This window comes from Protopterus annectens, chromosome 4.part0 (genome assembly GCF_019279795.1).
Source record: "Protopterus annectens isolate FY-2018-M chromosome 4.part0, PAN1.0, whole genome shotgun sequence".
Lineage (NCBI taxonomy): Eukaryota > Metazoa > Chordata > Ceratodontiformes > Protopteridae > Protopterus > Protopterus annectens.
The window spans coordinates 181476706-181492857 of record NC_056733.1 but is presented as its reverse complement, the minus strand read 5'-3'; the positions used below and the strand labels follow the sequence as shown (position 1 = coordinate 181492857).

Sequence of the window (16152 nt, the reverse complement as noted above, 5' to 3'; positions counted from 1 at the left end):
CAGATGTTCTCCATACTCAATCACTTAAACTCATTTTACTGTATACAACTCAGACATCTGGTTAAGGTATTAATAACTAAAGGTCACACAAATAAGGCATTGCTTCATACAAATGCATATCATTCATGTAAAGCCAAATCACATGGTTTAAAACGAAATCATGACAAAGTCAATTGTTTTCATCCAAAGACAGCCCCCCGCCCAACAGTAATAGCTACTTCTGTGTCCACTTCTAACATCAGACTGTGATAAAGAATGTAATGAATTTCAATTCATATTTATACCATACAAACAGTAGCCACAGCACATTATTCAAAGCTGCTTTGCACAAATCCCATTAGTCCTACAAAGCCAGAATAATGAGCAAATGGCAATTAATCATTTTCCTGCAGACAGCTCCAGCAATTATATCCAATTTGACTGAGCACATCTCATATATCAAAATGAATTGATCTCTCAACATCTTAGTAAAAGTATCAGAATAAAGCAAACAATATTACAGAAACAAAAGTCCATATTCAGGAATGGATTTTAAAATATCTACCCATCCAACTCTTCCCACTTTTCTTATTCTCCTTTTTATATATTCTGTTAACTCCTACCTCATCAGCTCCCTTTCAGCTCATCTGATTCCTTATTCTTCTCCTTTATTCTCTTCACCCTACCTCCCTTCTCACATAACCTTCCCTTCCCATCTTGACCACTTATTAATTCCCTAATCCTTCTCTAATCATATTCCCCCACCTTAGTTCCCTTTAGAACATATTCACTTCTCATTTAATCTCCAGTAGTACCAGCAGCCTTCCATTTTTTTCTAACTCCCTTATATATCTGTGTGTGTGATAATTTAAATAATATGACTAGGCTGCATTTATATCACTCTTTGTATCTCTGTTCAAACTAAATTTCTCTGCAAGATAGATGTGTGCCACAATGTTTTTCATCTATAATATTTCCATATAGCACTATTGTATTTAGTAATTTGTATTTTACTGTAGAACTTTTCTCCCTGGGCCTCTGCTGAAAAAAGGGCTTTAGTTCAGTCGGATTATCCTGGTCAACTAATGTCAAGTAAATAAATAAAACATTACTCTCGCATACTTGGAGAGTTGATAGAACAGTTTCACACAACACTCATGTTCTAAGGTAATAAATTATGCTATAATAAATAGCATGACTTCTCACTTTAAGGTTAAATTTCCCCACCTATTTAATGGAAATCTGCTGGGTAATTATTTGGCTGTACATTTATTACACTAAAATTTTCTAGCAAATGTGGTGAGAAAGTTACTTTTTTATTAAAATCAACATTGCATCACTTTTGAAATAAAAAATTACACAATAAAACCACACTAGTGGGTTAACTATGTAGTGCAGAGTTCACTTGTAACCTGCACTTAAGGTGTTAAGTAACTTATCTGAAAATGCTTCCATTCATACTTTGCACTTCTTTGGTGAGTAAAAAGAGAACAGCAGCAGAAAGCAGTCCTTTCACTCATAACACATGTAGACACAAGCAGGGCACAAGTGCGAGGGTGGACACACATGCACACCTTAAGCAATACTCTACTGCAAGGAACTTTGCTGGAAACAGATTCTTTAGTTTCATTCTACAGCTTATGCATAGACATACCTCTCAACTTCTTTTTTTTTTTTCAAAACAGGTTTATTGTTTTAACATATAAGAGAAATATCATAACAATTTTATACAAGTAATTAAAAATAGGTATTATTATAATATTCAACAAAACAACTAAAGTATTTACAAAGACATCCACTACAATCAGATCAATCAACTTCTTAGCACAAGAAATCTGGACAAAGTCAAAAATAGGGACAAATGTTAAATATTGTTTTTATAAACTTAGAAAGTTGCTAGAATAAAATTAATTGTGTTGGTATGCAGTTTCTGAAGGATACAAAGCTTGCAAAAATCAAATAATTGTCATTATTTAATGACTTAAATCTGGCTGCTAATCATTAGCGGACCGGAGTTCCGCTGTGGTGACCCCTAACCGGGAAAAGCCGAAAAGACAAACATTTAATGACTTCAATCCTCACTGATTTACCAGAAATACACAATTTTTATGCGGAACACACCAAAAATATAAAGCAAAATGCTGGACATTCTGCCAAAATCTGGACAGTTGAGAAGTATGTGCACAGACTCTAAAAAAAAAAACAATAAAAGAAATCAACATTTCATATGAAATAGATCCTGAATTATAATATGCTATAATTATACTTCAGCTCATGTATAGCCTCATAGGCAGTTACTAGACATGCAGTTCAGAAGACCATTAAGGAGCATAACCCAAATTCCCAGTTGCCTCAAAACACTCTGGTTGAGTGATTTTCGCAAGGTTACACAGTAGACAAACAAAAGCTGCGGGGAATCAAATCGCATACCACAGGAAGCAGCTTATTAACAGTTCTAACTGCCACACTTTTAACAGCTTCACATACTGAAAACAGGAAGGAAAAAAAAAAAACCGAAAGTGCTTATATAAAAAACTCTGTTTAAAATTGAAAAATAATTAGAATTTTAAAAATACCTCCAAAGGTTTTTCAATCTGCATAATTTACGTCACGCCTTGAAGAGGTGCGACCTTCTCAGAGGTTGCCTCCAACGTTCATAATAACAGTATTTTAATTATAATGCTGGGGGGGTCTTATAAAAGATCAGAAGAATCATGGGTGTAGTCAGTGAATTCCATTTTGTACTCGTATGTTTATTGATACCTCCAATCCACCTGGCATTTAAAAAAAACATGGTCACAACACCCTCCAACTTAACGTATGTAACATTTTCAGCAGCTCAGCCAAAATCTATTAGATTTGCAATCCCCTCTGTAAACAAGCTTATGTACATGCTGTTAGAGGTATTAATTTAGAAGGTTATATACATAATACCGCATGGTAAAGCCCCAAGGTTTCTAATTCCCTCAGAAAAAAATGTCGTCTTTAGAACACAGTGTGCCTAGCTCCATCCTTGAGAAGAATGATACTTGAGCATTTTTTTCTCAGAACAGAGGTACCGAAATCTTCCTCTACAAAACAAGGAGAAATAAGATGTAGTTCTAATCCCCCTGCTTGCTGCTGCTGGCATCGAACTACAACAAAGTAGATACCGGACGTGTATACTGTGAGTTCCACAGTACACTTTAACGAAGCTTGACCAACAACAGGGGTTGTAAATAGGCAGTAAAAAGAATCTGTAGCTCAGGCTCAAATCAATCCGGGACAAACAGCTACAGAATCAGGAACAGATCCAGAAATAATCACTTTTTAAAAATAGTAGCACTGTTAACCTGAGACACTGACAATCAGCTAATACACATTTTCTGAAGCAATGAAAGTTTATAATTCAAATTACTGTTGTTATTTATTAATAGTATTAACCACTTTTTTCTCCAAAAGTCACCAGTATTAAGAGACATTAAAAGGAACAAATCCAAACTGTGACGCAGAATCAGGGTTGTGTGAAGAAGGGTCAACTTTAATACGAGAACACAACACTATCTCAATGACTGCCACCTTGGCTCTGTCATGCGCAGTTAAGGGCTCGAAACAAACTTACACGGGTAAGCGTTAAAATTCCTCACACCAGCCCGTATGGTGACGTAGAAAATCTTATCACATACGAGTTCCGCTGGGCGGGAGCATTGGATTTTGCTTTGCTTATTGTTAGTTACTTGTGCTCTGGTGTAGAATCGTTTGTTTTTGAAGCTGGTAATAATGATGAACTGCTTGAACGTGTCTGCTGTTTTACCCACTTCTCCAAGCAAAGTGAGGGGTCAGATCCAGGTGAGGAGTTCTCTGCATCTGTTATAATTGCTTGGAATGTATTTGTGGATGAGCATGTTTTAAAGTTATTTGCTGATTAGGGGGCTTTGACAGCTCTCCGCCGAACAGAAAAGCGCGGGCTGTGAAGATGTCCTTTCAGTTATCTATGCTGGTGCATGGTTTAAAATGCATTTAAATTAACAGATGCAAATGGTAGCAGAATGTGCCAGTTTTGCAACGGAAAGATGAGTTTTGTGTGCCTATTTACAATATTTTTCGAGACGCTTTTAGATGCGGAATGTAAAATGACACGTTTGTGTGCTTTTTTTTCAGGTCATATTTGGACCCATGTTCTCCGGAAAAAGGTACTCTATCTATTCTTAACTAAGATTAGATAATTATATTTGTTTCGTTTATTTATTGCAAGCTTCAGCGGTTATTTACAAATGACAGCGCTCATTGATGTATATTTTTACCAGTCTTGTTTGGGTGGTATTATTTATTTACAAATGACAGCTCTCATTGATGTGTATTTCAACCAGTCTTGTTTAGGTGGTATTATTTACAAAACATCTTAAGTTTATTAGAGCACTCTTGTCACGACTGATATCTTCACCTTTTGCATGCGGTGGGACAGCTGCTTTGGTGTCCGGATAAAAAGGCGCCCACTGGTTGTGTGGCATATTGTCTATTACTTGTGACTGGCAGGTAGGAAGTAAGGTATGCTACGACGGGTGGATAACCTACCTTTGAAATGCCCCTGATTAAGTTTCTATCACTATTTATTTCATGTCATAGTACTTATTACAGTTTCTAATTATGTCACTGTTTCGTGTTAGTAGTAGTAATGTTTAGTGTCCGTTATTATTCTGAATGTTCCTTGATTCTCTTGAGATTTGCGGACAGCTGTGATATGCCATCAACTGCGGTGCTACTTGGTCAAGTTCCAAACATATTGATACAGTGATTTTCCATTTATGATTTTAGCAGTAGTTTCTTGAATTCTCTTGCTTCAGGCTGTTGAGACACTTGCTTTAGCAACCATCTTAACACAAGTTAAATAAAATACATACGTGTATTTCTCATTTTAATGTCTGTGAGCATATGTTGTAGGCATTAATTTTCTAAATAGTACTTTTGCGCCTCCTCCCTTTACTTTAAGAAAAGCTGTGTTCTGTGGAGCTGGTTTGATTTGCAAGTGTTCATAGGATCATAAGAGGTTACTAGGCTATTGGCCCTGAGGCCCTTATAAACCAAGTTTAGACCATGTTTAGACAAATCAGCACCTGATGCCCCTGTCCAGCAGGGACATGGGTGGAATCCCAGGGGTATATTTTCTGTTCCCCGTCCAGTTTGCGCATAAAATGGGGGTAAAGAGGTACTCTGCTTTATGTGGAGAGGGAGTCTATTGAGATGGGGGAAGTCTGGGATACAAATCTGTCCCGCCAACAAGTCTGGTTGAGGCCGTGCGTGAGGGTTACTCACGTGCAACCTGTGTGGATATGCAGCAGTCCCATCAAGGTGGTGGTGGTGCTGCTACTGTGAATGCCTTGTATACCAGACAGAGGTCACCTCTGAGGAGGCTGTAAGAAACAAAGTAGAGAGACTGTGTATGGTAGATGTTTGAGGCCCTGGATCTTCCTGGTGAGGAACCTCTGTGGTCTCAGCTGCTGCATGTGCTTTGCAAGGTACATGCTGAAAGTGGCATTGTACTCAATAATGGGCCTTATAACAGAAGAATGCAGGGATGTTATGACCTCCTTGTCCCTGGATGCGATACCCTCTTACTTGTATGGAAAGTCCTCTACATGGCTCACCTCACAACGGAAGCAATATGGTGGTCAAAAGTCGGGTTGCTATCAACCTGTGTGCCCAAATCCCGAGTGCTTGGACATTGTTAATGTGATAGTTTGTGGTGATGTCACTCTCCCCAAAGGGGATGCTGATGCATTTTTTGGTATTCAGCTTGAGGCCATGTTTCTGGTTGACATTAATTTGTCTTAATGAGACCCTCTTGGAAATGTCCACATCACTGGAGGAATTGATGACAGCATCCAGCTTGAAAGTAATCTGTCAACTTGGTCAGCCATAGCCCACTGGTTTTAGCCTGCACTTCAGAAAAGTATATCCTAAATAAGAGGCCCCAAGACTGAACCCTGGAGTATGCTGCTTGTCACAGGTCTCCTGCTTGAGGTGGCTTCCCCTATTTTGACTATCAGTGAGCCAGTTTGCTACCCATCTGGTACTAAACTCTCAACTAGGCATCAATTCATGTATCTATTATGCCTGAATGGGGAATAATGTTGAAGGCTTTGTCCAGGTCTAGGTAGACTGTGTGCACAGTCTTCACCTCATCCATGGCTTTGACAGTCTCAAAGTCGTTGACCAGGTTTAGCAGACATTACCTCCCCTTGTTGAAGCCAAACTCTGTGATATCAACTGTTTGCAGGTTGCCAATGTCCTTGTTGATGAGGTCCATAATAATCTGTTCCATGGCCTTGCAAATCGGGCTAGTTAGGCTGATGGGTCTATAATTTCCCGGATTGTTGGACACTCCACCTTTGTGTAAAGGGATGACTGTGGCTGTCCTCAGCTCAGCTGGGATGAAGCCAGTGCTCAGGCTTTGGTTGAATAGGGTGCCTAGTGTTCATGTAGGATGCAGCCTGGGATGTAATTTGAGAGAGCAGTGATGACCTGTTTTGTAGACCTAAGGGGAAGGGGGGCAGGTACTTGGGGATGTCCTGATTGATGGGGGAGCAGAGGGGTAAAGTTTTTGCTGAATCTGTCAGCCAGCAAGTTTGCTATATCTACAGCATTTGTATATGTGGTGTCCTTTGCCACCAGTTTATTATTATTTATTATTTTATTTATTTTACATTTGTTAACTGGGATGGTCCGACTGGATACATGTCCTTTTTCAGCGGAGGCCCGGGGAGAAAAGCTCCAACAGAGTTACATTGATAATTGGGTACAGTAAATGAGCTGAAAGAACTTAACAAAAACATAGGCTATTTACATACAAGTACAAGACTGCCATTACTATTTCTGAGATTACTGCAAATGTAACATTAATAACATATTAGCAAGGACGGTAGGCAGTATAATGACATAGAGTTAGACAGGATGCATATTTCTTTATCACAGTATACAAAGTACTTATCATCTTAGCTAGTTGTTTATGTTTTAGTTAATGGCACAGAGCTAGTCTGGGTTTGAGCAAGGACATAGCCAGTGTGACTTGAAGTGGAGTTTTAGACTATTTTTGAATTGACTTAGAGAAGTTGCAAGGGTGATGTTGTTTGGGAGAGAGTTCCATATTTTACCAGTGGTGTTGGCAAATAGCGCGTCACCACCTAGGTTGAGAGATTTAGTATTTTGGACAAGGAGTCTGCTCTGAACAGATCTGGGCGCTTCCTTTGAGGTTCCAGATATAGGTGAAGAAGGCCTTATGATTGTTTTCAGTAGATGTGGCCAATTTGGACCGTTTGCTTTGGAGGATTTCATTAGTACTCTTATTTGCTTGTTCGGACTAAGGAAACTGTTTCTAATTGGGCACCTGTTCCTTCTTGGTCTTGGACAGCAAGTCCTTTTGTTATAGAGTTTATTGCAGATGTCCACCAGACAGGTTTACTCTTCCTTGCAGAGGATATAGTCCTGTCAGATATGCCTGATTACATGCATCTATATGGTGCTAGTTCCTACCGGGGGGGGGGGGGGCTGTGAAGCTGTTTATACCATCCCTCAGGAGCCTGTAGTCATATGTCTGATCTAGCTAGTGGAGGTTTGGGGGAGATGGTGACTTAGAAAGTGACTGCTTTATGGTCAGATCTTACCGGGGAGGATACAGTAAGGATGCAGCAGTGGCCATTCTTGTTGGTTAATACCAAGTCCAAAATGATATCGACTAGCTGTTCCAAGGCCTGACATGAGTAGTTTTTCCATTCTGTTTGGGAAGTTAGTCACCCAGGATCGGGGTAAAGGATTGAATCTTGATAGATTCAAACGGGTCCAAATAGTCAGATTGAGCATCTTGAGTCAGATTTGGGGGCCGGTTAGCTAGCTATGATTTGAATAGGGGGGTCTTGTCAAGGGTTAACGTCCCCTGTCTGTCATACTGTATGACCAGCCTGGAGGTGTGTATGTCTTTAATGCATATTGAAATTCCACATCTTTTGGCTTTACTCCCCATAGGTTGGGGTTTGAATGTATGATAGGATGAGTAACCATGTAAGGCTGGGCTGCTGTCTGCATCTTTGAACCAGGTTTCTGTGACTGCACAGATGTCAGCATTTTCCAGGGTTAGGAATGCTTTCAGTGGGTGCAGTTTCATGTTTACACTCCTAGCATTGACTGAATCCTGTGCTTTAATAAAACAAATAAGCCTGTCTTGCATAGTTTTATACTGTGCTCTCAGTGACCGTGTCGTCCACGTAGTACTTGTTTCTCTATTTTCCCCCAATAGTTATCCTGGGCAGATAATTGATTTTGTTTTGTGGACCTCCAGACTCTGGTCTGGAGAATATGCTTAAGAAGTGCACTGCCTAATGCTTTTCTGCTACAGATGGTAGTAAATGTAAGAATGTAGACAAACGGCATCAGGAATTAACATATGACTGCAATTATATGTACAGTATATACTGTAAATCATAAGTGTAGTCTAATATGTGGCATACTCTGTCCATGTAACAATGACAGTCAATCTTGTTGGATGATTTAAACGCACAAATCTGTGTGTAGAATCCTTGTGTCTAGGAATTGGGTTATATAGAGACAGGAGTGCTGGTGAAGTTTAAAGTTTATATGTGAGTGATGATCTCAAATAAAAAAAAATAGTTAATGAGGTTATTGGAGCATGTCATTCTGGAAATGTACATTTTGAAGTTTAACTAATACTTTTCACCTTATTTGGTAACCTAGGTTAGGTCTTGCTGATTTAGGGATGCACGAATGGTTTCCTACAATTTGAAAGTTAACACTGAAAAAACAGTTGTCGCTGCCAACAAGCTTGTTTAATGCAGTACCAAAGTATCCATTGTGAGAGTGGTTTCTGGTTATACTGGGAATGCCTGACTGAGAAGTATCTATTGTTATAGTGGGAATACCTGACTTGAGAGCCTGTCTGTGAAATAAAAGGAAGTGGATGTAGGTGTCAGGGGGCCCAAACTACAACATTTATTAATAAGGGGCTTAATGTGTAGGTCTGTTTCAGCTGGATAGGAAGCTGTTTGGCACATCAGGTCTGCTTTATGAAAGATGGGAAGCTCACTTTCTCTCCCCTCTCTCTTTTTATCAAGATATGACAGCAGTGGTCTTGATGTGCATCAGTTATACACCAACATATTTTTAGCACTTCCAAGGAGAATCCATTTTTCTGGGAGGCAGCAGCAATAAGAGGAGACCTTACCCGGGCTGTGGCAGAAGGAACCCCCCCCCCCAACTGCTGTGGGGTCAAGACACTTTTTCCAGCCCTGGTAGTACAAGTTTCATTTTTGAGATATGGTTGAACTAAACACTAAATTTAGTTTTATAACCACTGTGACGACCGTGCCCTGGCCCATCAATCAAGGAGCCTCAATCCTCACCACTAACACCAGGGAGGGCGTCTCATATAAGAGGAAAGGATAACAAATACACACAGTAAAGTACAATTTGCCAAGTGCACACAGAGATCAGTCAGTCTGGGGCTGGTTGCTCCCTTGCTCTCCAGATCCCCAATAAGACTCCCCACTGGCACAGTTATAGAGTCCAGATCTCAGCCTAGCTGGCAAGCTATCCTCCAGTACCCTCTCTGTCCCCACCAATGCTTCGTGTCCCTGCCCAGGTAGCTGAGACACCACACACACTTTGAGAAGTATTTATACAACTTCACAGACACTCCTGAGAGAGGCTGACACATTCTCCAGCTGTGTCCCTTACCCAGACTATACGGTAGTAATTTCTGCCACCGCCAGCTAATACTTATCAGCTACCCAAAGGCCCTTAAAAGGGTGTCCAATTATTACTGTGCAATATTTCAGTCTAAGGCTTATTAGAGTGGCTTATTACAATAAACTCTGTAAATATGCAATGTACTCTAGAGCTTATTTCTCTCTACACAAACCAGCCACAGGTAAAGGTTTTTAAAAATATTTAATAATAAATAATTAAAGCAAGACAATACTACTACACCACAGTGATATCTAGGAGTTCAGAGATCACACAAACTTAAAACAATATAGTAGGAAAGTTCTGATATAATAGAAAAACACTTGTACAACTTTATTCTAAGTTCATTGCTAATACTTCAAGAAACCATACTTCTAAGACACACTACTTACATAAGACAACAGGCAGAGTGCTAAGTGGGATATCAAGATCAAAATGCTCACAGTCTCTCACTGAACAATAGTTTTTAAAACTCACAAACAAACGTCTTTGCTAGGCCCTCCCAACTTACATCATTTGACACTTAGATTTTCCCAGTATACACATTACATCATTTTGACATTTAGTCTGGAGTTCCCAGGCCAAAATACTGCATTATTTAGCAAGCTAACACCTGCTCAGGAAACTACAACAATAAGGCATTTCACATGTACACTCTCTCAATTATTCCTTAAGTTAAGACAATAGAAAGAATGTGTTCAGCCAGCCACTTCAACACCACTATTTAGATAATTTTAACTTCAAAGAACGTTTGAAATGCTTGGCATATTTTTCCTCACAGCAGATGGCAATGTTGCAGCAATCTTGAAGTTCACATTTTACAGTGTTTTCTTTCATTTAAGAAGCAATGCTGTAGTTTACATTTACAAATTATAGAGTTATGTATCCAATTCTATTTGACTAGGCTGGCAGCCTTCGCCCATCTTTCCCCAATCTACAGCCACCACCCCTTTCCCTGATTACACTGGGCCCAGTCCTAGCATGTATTTAGTTATCTATCCCTTGTTTATGCTATGCTTGTAAGATTAGTGAGCTCCTTCCCTTTTTTTTTTTTTTTTTTTTCTTCTTCTTCTTCTAGATGTCATGCCATTGTAAGTTCCACGTAGAAGGATTTTCACCACCATGGACACGCAAGCTTACTGTCAGCCTGTGTTCCCAAATCCCTTACCACTGGGTTTACCCTCGAGTATTAGCATTGTTGGAATTTGCAGGAATAGTCTTCCCAAAGGGTATTGAGTTTCAGGTCATGGCTCTGGCACCTGTTTGTTGGTCTTTCTTTGAGGATATCTACATCTTGGGGATATTCACTTATTGCACCCCTCTTGTACTAGTCAGCAAATTTGGTCAGTCAAAGACCCTCTATTTGCTTTGACTTCAGAGAAGTATATTAAACAGGAGAGGTTCCAGACAGTATGAGAGTACAATTCATATTGAAATTAATGTAAAATGCAAAATTTTTTAAATCAAAGTTATGCTTATTACATTTGCCTAGTAAAGCAGTAATTCTTTGAGATTCCTAAACTGAGAGTTAAGGTTGTAAAGAATTTGCCTGTAGTGAAGAGATTCAGGGATGGAGAAATAGCGGTGGTGCTTTGAGTGCATGTATTAGAGAGAGAAATTAATGCTCAATACAAAACGATATTTACATGTTTTGTTGAGCAAGTATAGTTCTAGGAGTTGAAGGATTGTCTAGTATTTACAAATTTTGTTTAAGTATAGCTGTAGGAGAAAGGATTAGGTGGTATTTACCAGTTTTGTTGAGTAAATCTAGCTCTAGGGGTAGTAAAGTAGAAGGATAAAGCTGCAGGAGATTGCAGGGAGAAATTGATATTGTTGTAGGAATATGTCTATAGGAGGAGGATAAGGTAAATGTCTCAGAATGAGTAAACTCGTATACTAAAAGTGATCCAAGATTAAGTAGGGAGGAGGCATGGGCATTTCCTTTTAGTAGACAGGTGTTTGAAAAGTAGGGCCTTGAAATTTTCTGTGCCATTATTTGCCCAGGGCATGAGGAGCAGCTGGCCGGCAGGATGTTTAGGTTTGTGTATAGAAATTAAGTTCTGATATTCAGATCTAAGGGCTCTGTTGGGAATATAAGGTGGAAGGATATTAGTTTGAGCGGAACATTTTGTAGGATAAAATGAGTGAGTGCTATGGAGAGTTGTAGGTAATCTAAGTAGCTTGGTAGTTCTAGCCAGTTCAAGGATTGTAGGGTGAGGCAGTGATGAGTAGAGTTTTTGGATTTGGGGGCAAATTTGGAGTTTTTATTGTAGCAGCAGCTTTCTAGTGTAGAGGTGGTAGAGTAAGACAGGTTGGTTAGGAGAGGTGCACCATAAGGAGCAAAGTAGAGGCCAGAGTGTGTGCCTAGTTGTGTTTGAGTGGTTGTTCCTATACAACATACCTAGCTTTCAGTGTTGTTTTTTTTTTTTGTTCATAAACAATTGCGCTGAGAAGTTTAGCGGAAAGGACAACTTCTATAGGTGTGTTTGGCTGAAGATTTTGAAGTCGCTTTTATTGAAGGAGAAGTTCTTGGAGGATGAGAATAGAATAATTTTGGATTTGCTAGCATTGAGAGAGGTGGTTTTGGTGCATCCAGAAGGCAGTTTGGGTTTTAGACAGCGGTTCAGGGAGGTTTGAGGCAGAGCAGACTAGGGTTGAGTCATCCACATATTGAATGATTTTGGTGTCCGGAATAGCAGTGTGAAAGTTATTGATGAAGATGTTAAATAGCATAGGACTGAGGATGGATCCCTGTGGGACACCAGTGGGGGGTGGGTAAGAAGGAAGAGATGGTGTTTTTCCGTTTGACAGCCTGAGATCTGTCCGATAGGTAGCTGGAAAGAGTTTTGGGTGGGATGTGAAGGCTAGAGAGATGGTAAAGAAGATTGTGGGAGATAGGGCCGTATTGGTGCTGTGGCCAGGGCAGAAACCATGCTGGGTGGGTGTGAGGAGTTTATTTTGGGTCAGGAATGGGATAAGTTGGAGGTGGATGCACTTTTCAAGGATTTTTGAGATAGGGGGAGTAAGGCAACAGGGTGGAAGTTTGAGATGGGGGGGGAGTAAGGCAACAGGGTGGAAGTTTGAGATGCAGGTATTTTTTCCTCCCTTGTGGAGAGGTAGAATGAAGGCTGAGCCTCAGAGTTTGGGGACGTAGGATTCTTTTATTGATCAGTTTATAATGATACTGATTGGGAGAAATCTGCGGCAAGTCTTAGGACAAGGGGATGTTGTCAGGTGTATTAGGGGGTGGCTTGAGTTTGGATAGGAGTTTTTTATGAGAGTTGTAGAGACAAGTTTGAGTTCGAATAGAGGAGGATGGTTGTTTGGGATTGGCGGAGGAGGGTGAGGATTAGCTGGGTTATTGTTGGGGAATGGTTTTAGTGAGGGCAAAAATATTTTCGATGAAATAATTAAATTCAGAACCTAGTTCAATGTCAGTTTTGCTTGGGTTGGGGCATGGATTTGTTTTTGAGCCAGGGTGGAGGAGTGAGTTTATAGATTTCCATAATTGTTTAGGATTATTAAGATTGTTAGACTGGAGCTTAGTGTAGTAGATTTTTTTTTTGTCTTTGTTGATTAGCTGTTTTAGCAAGGTTACAGGGCTGTTTTTATTGAAGTAACGTGTTGGGCAGGTGTGTTGTGTGTTTTTTTTTTTTTTTTTTTTTTGTGAGGTTTCCATAATTTCTCCCTTTTTGTGCGTAATTTGTTTTGGTCTCTTTGGTAAGCCATGAAGCTGTGTTGATCCTTTTATTTCTTGGGGGAGCTATGGAGTTTAAAGTATCAAGGAAGACTGTGTTGAAATGGTCTATAGCTTTTATCAAGGGGGAGGGTGTTTAGCATATGCCAACTCATTTGTTTAAATAAGGTAATGGGTTGAAGTTGCTAAAGTTGTGAGTTTGGATAAATTGATGCTGGTATGGGGAATAGATAGAGCGATGGATAAAGGCAGAGAAATGGTCACTAATGGTATCGGGAATTGTGCCAGAGTTGGTTATTCTGTTAAGGTTAGAGTCAAGAATCCAGTCTAAGATGGATCCTGGGGGATTCGTTTTGTTAGGTCGGGTGATAAGTGAGGATTGTCTGAAATTGTAGAGATTGATGGATAGGGAGGGGCAGTTGAGTTTACTCCAATCAATATTTACATCTCCTGTGTAAGTTTCATAGTTGATTTTTGTGGAAGCCCATAGGAGAATTTCTTCAAGTATTGATATATTCTTTCCAGGGGAGATGGAGGGCAATGAAGCAAATATTTTTGTGCTTGTTTAATTTTAGTAGTCCAGCGGTTAGTTCAGTGTTCTGGAATTGTGGGATTGGAATTTGGAGAGGAATTAAGGCAAGAAGATTAGAATAGACTAGGGCAGAGCTGCCACCTTTTTTATTAATTCTGTCATTCCTGAGAATATGAAAACCTTGGGGTGGGATTTCTGAATCTGAGATGGAAGGTTTGAACCAGGTTTCAGATATAGCCAGGATGTCAGGTTGGTTATGGCTTAGCCAGGAGTGAAATAGGTGAGATTTATTACTAAGACTTTGAGCGTTAATTGTAAAGATCCGTAGGGTATTATGTAGGCTAGAGAGGGTTGTGGGATTATTGGAGTTGTTGCATGTAATGGGGTCAGGATTAGGATGGATGTTGCCTGCTAGCATTAGTAGGTAGAGGGAGACATCCTTTTTGGCATTTAGGTTTGCAAGGTATAGGTTTGGGAAGGTTATAAATTGGAGTAGGAGACACTATCTTGGCTTTAGACGAGAAGATTTTAGGATGGAATAGGAGCTGAGGATTTGTTTGAATGAGGGAAGGTGAGAGTGGAAATGAAAGGCAAAATGAGGGTAGGGGAGAGTGTGTATGAAGGTAGTTTTTGTTGGAAGTATTAGGCAGGTATGGGAGGAATAAGAGGTAGCTTGGTGGTAAGGGAATCAGGAAGAGAAGGAGGTAGGGGGCTTGGGAGTCATAAGAACATGTTGGAGAAGAGAGAGGGAGGTAAGGATTATGATTGAGAAATATTGACTTTAAATGGTACTGAAGGTTATAACTGAGAATGTGTAGTTAGAGGTATTAAGGGAGTTTAGGGAGGGGGAAGTAGGGCTTTCACGTTCTATTGGGAATTGACATAGTGTAGGGGAGGGTATAAGGTAAAGGGTGGGAAGAGTAGGAGTGCATGAGGGAGGGATTTATGTGGGAGAGGTAATGAGGAGAGGAAAGGTATTTGCTAATCGGGCTGTGGGGGTGTGGTAATTGGAGAATAAAGCTAAGAGCACTGGGGGTGGGTGAGAATTGGGGACAGGGTAGGGGAGCGGAGTGAGCCCGCAGGGCGAATGGAGTGGAAAGAGCCAAAGAGGTGAGTGCAGCAGAAAAGATATCAGCTAAGAGTAGTTTACTAGCTATAGTAGAATGATTTTAACTGCAGGTGCCAGGCAAGGTAGAGTAGGTTAACTTTTCAAGAGGGTATAGCAGAGAAAGGAATGTTTATAATATAATGAAGTTAAAATGTCAGCTAGCTCTTGGAGGGATATTAGAAACCAGTAGGAAAATGTTTATAATTTAGTGAAGTTAAAGTTCTGCTAGCTCTTAGTGATACTAGAGACCAGTAGGGAGAGAGCTAAGAGGCTAGGGGTTGTATATCTTGTAGGGGGGACTCCTTAGAGGTTGTTTTTAGTGTGTCAGGCTAGCAACTGGGATGCGGATGTCCTCCGGAATTAATCTGAAGAAATCCCCTTTTACTTAAATGCAGGGTGGGTGGACCCGGGACTGAAAGTACTGTAGGAGAAAGATAGACAATACAGAAATTTAGTTAAAATGCAGGTGAGAAAAATGAGAGGAGGAGCGAATGAGAGTAGAGTAGAAGTTTAGGGGGCAGAAGGGAAGGTGTAGCAGAATGCAGTGGTTAGAGACTAGGTTAGAAAACGGGAGAAGATTGAGAAACGGAGATTGTTAGAAGAGAGTAGAGACAAATAGGTGGAGGAGAGCAGGAGAAAGTAAGGCTAGAAGCAGTAGTATTAGAAAGCGAGAGTTTCAATTAAAACAGTTTCTACTATTTCATTAAGCAAAACATCAAACATTCAACATCTTAAGTATATATAGGAGACTAACAATTTGTGAGGAGAGGTAGTAACACTGTAGAATGCTTATTGGGCAGGCAGGGAGATAATGGTCCCATAGTGACTACAAAAAGTGTTCTAGTGCAGTGAAAAGCACAAAACTATACAAAATAAGCAATGCATATATGTCCTAGAAAGTGTAACATTAGTACAGAAATGTGCAGAAACTGCATCGGTCACAATAAGCACTTAACGCAGAATAAATTATCAGCAGTAATGTAGAATATTAATTCACTGTGCTTCAATAACAATAAGCGTCCTAAGGTGCACTTTTAGCTGGCAGGGAGCTTTTGTAGCTTATAGGAGTTCAAAACGCAAGAAGAATTATCAGCGCCAGTGAAG

At 40.0% G+C, this 16152-nt stretch overlaps 1 protein-coding gene across 1 annotated transcript in view; it reads left to right on the top strand.

The window, feature by feature from the left end:
• Nucleotides 1-3597: 3597 nt before the first annotated feature.
• Nucleotides 3598-16152, top strand: part of TK1 (thymidine kinase 1) — a 155897-nt gene continuing 143342 nt past the window's right edge. The window contains exons 1-2 of the mRNA XM_044068165.1: nucleotides 3598-3807; nucleotides 4120-4151. Of these exons, the coding sequence (XP_043924100.1) occupies nucleotides 3739-3807; nucleotides 4120-4151 (101 nt within the window). The 5' untranslated portion in view covers nucleotides 3598-3738. The remainder of the gene's footprint in view (nucleotides 3808-4119; nucleotides 4152-16152) is intronic.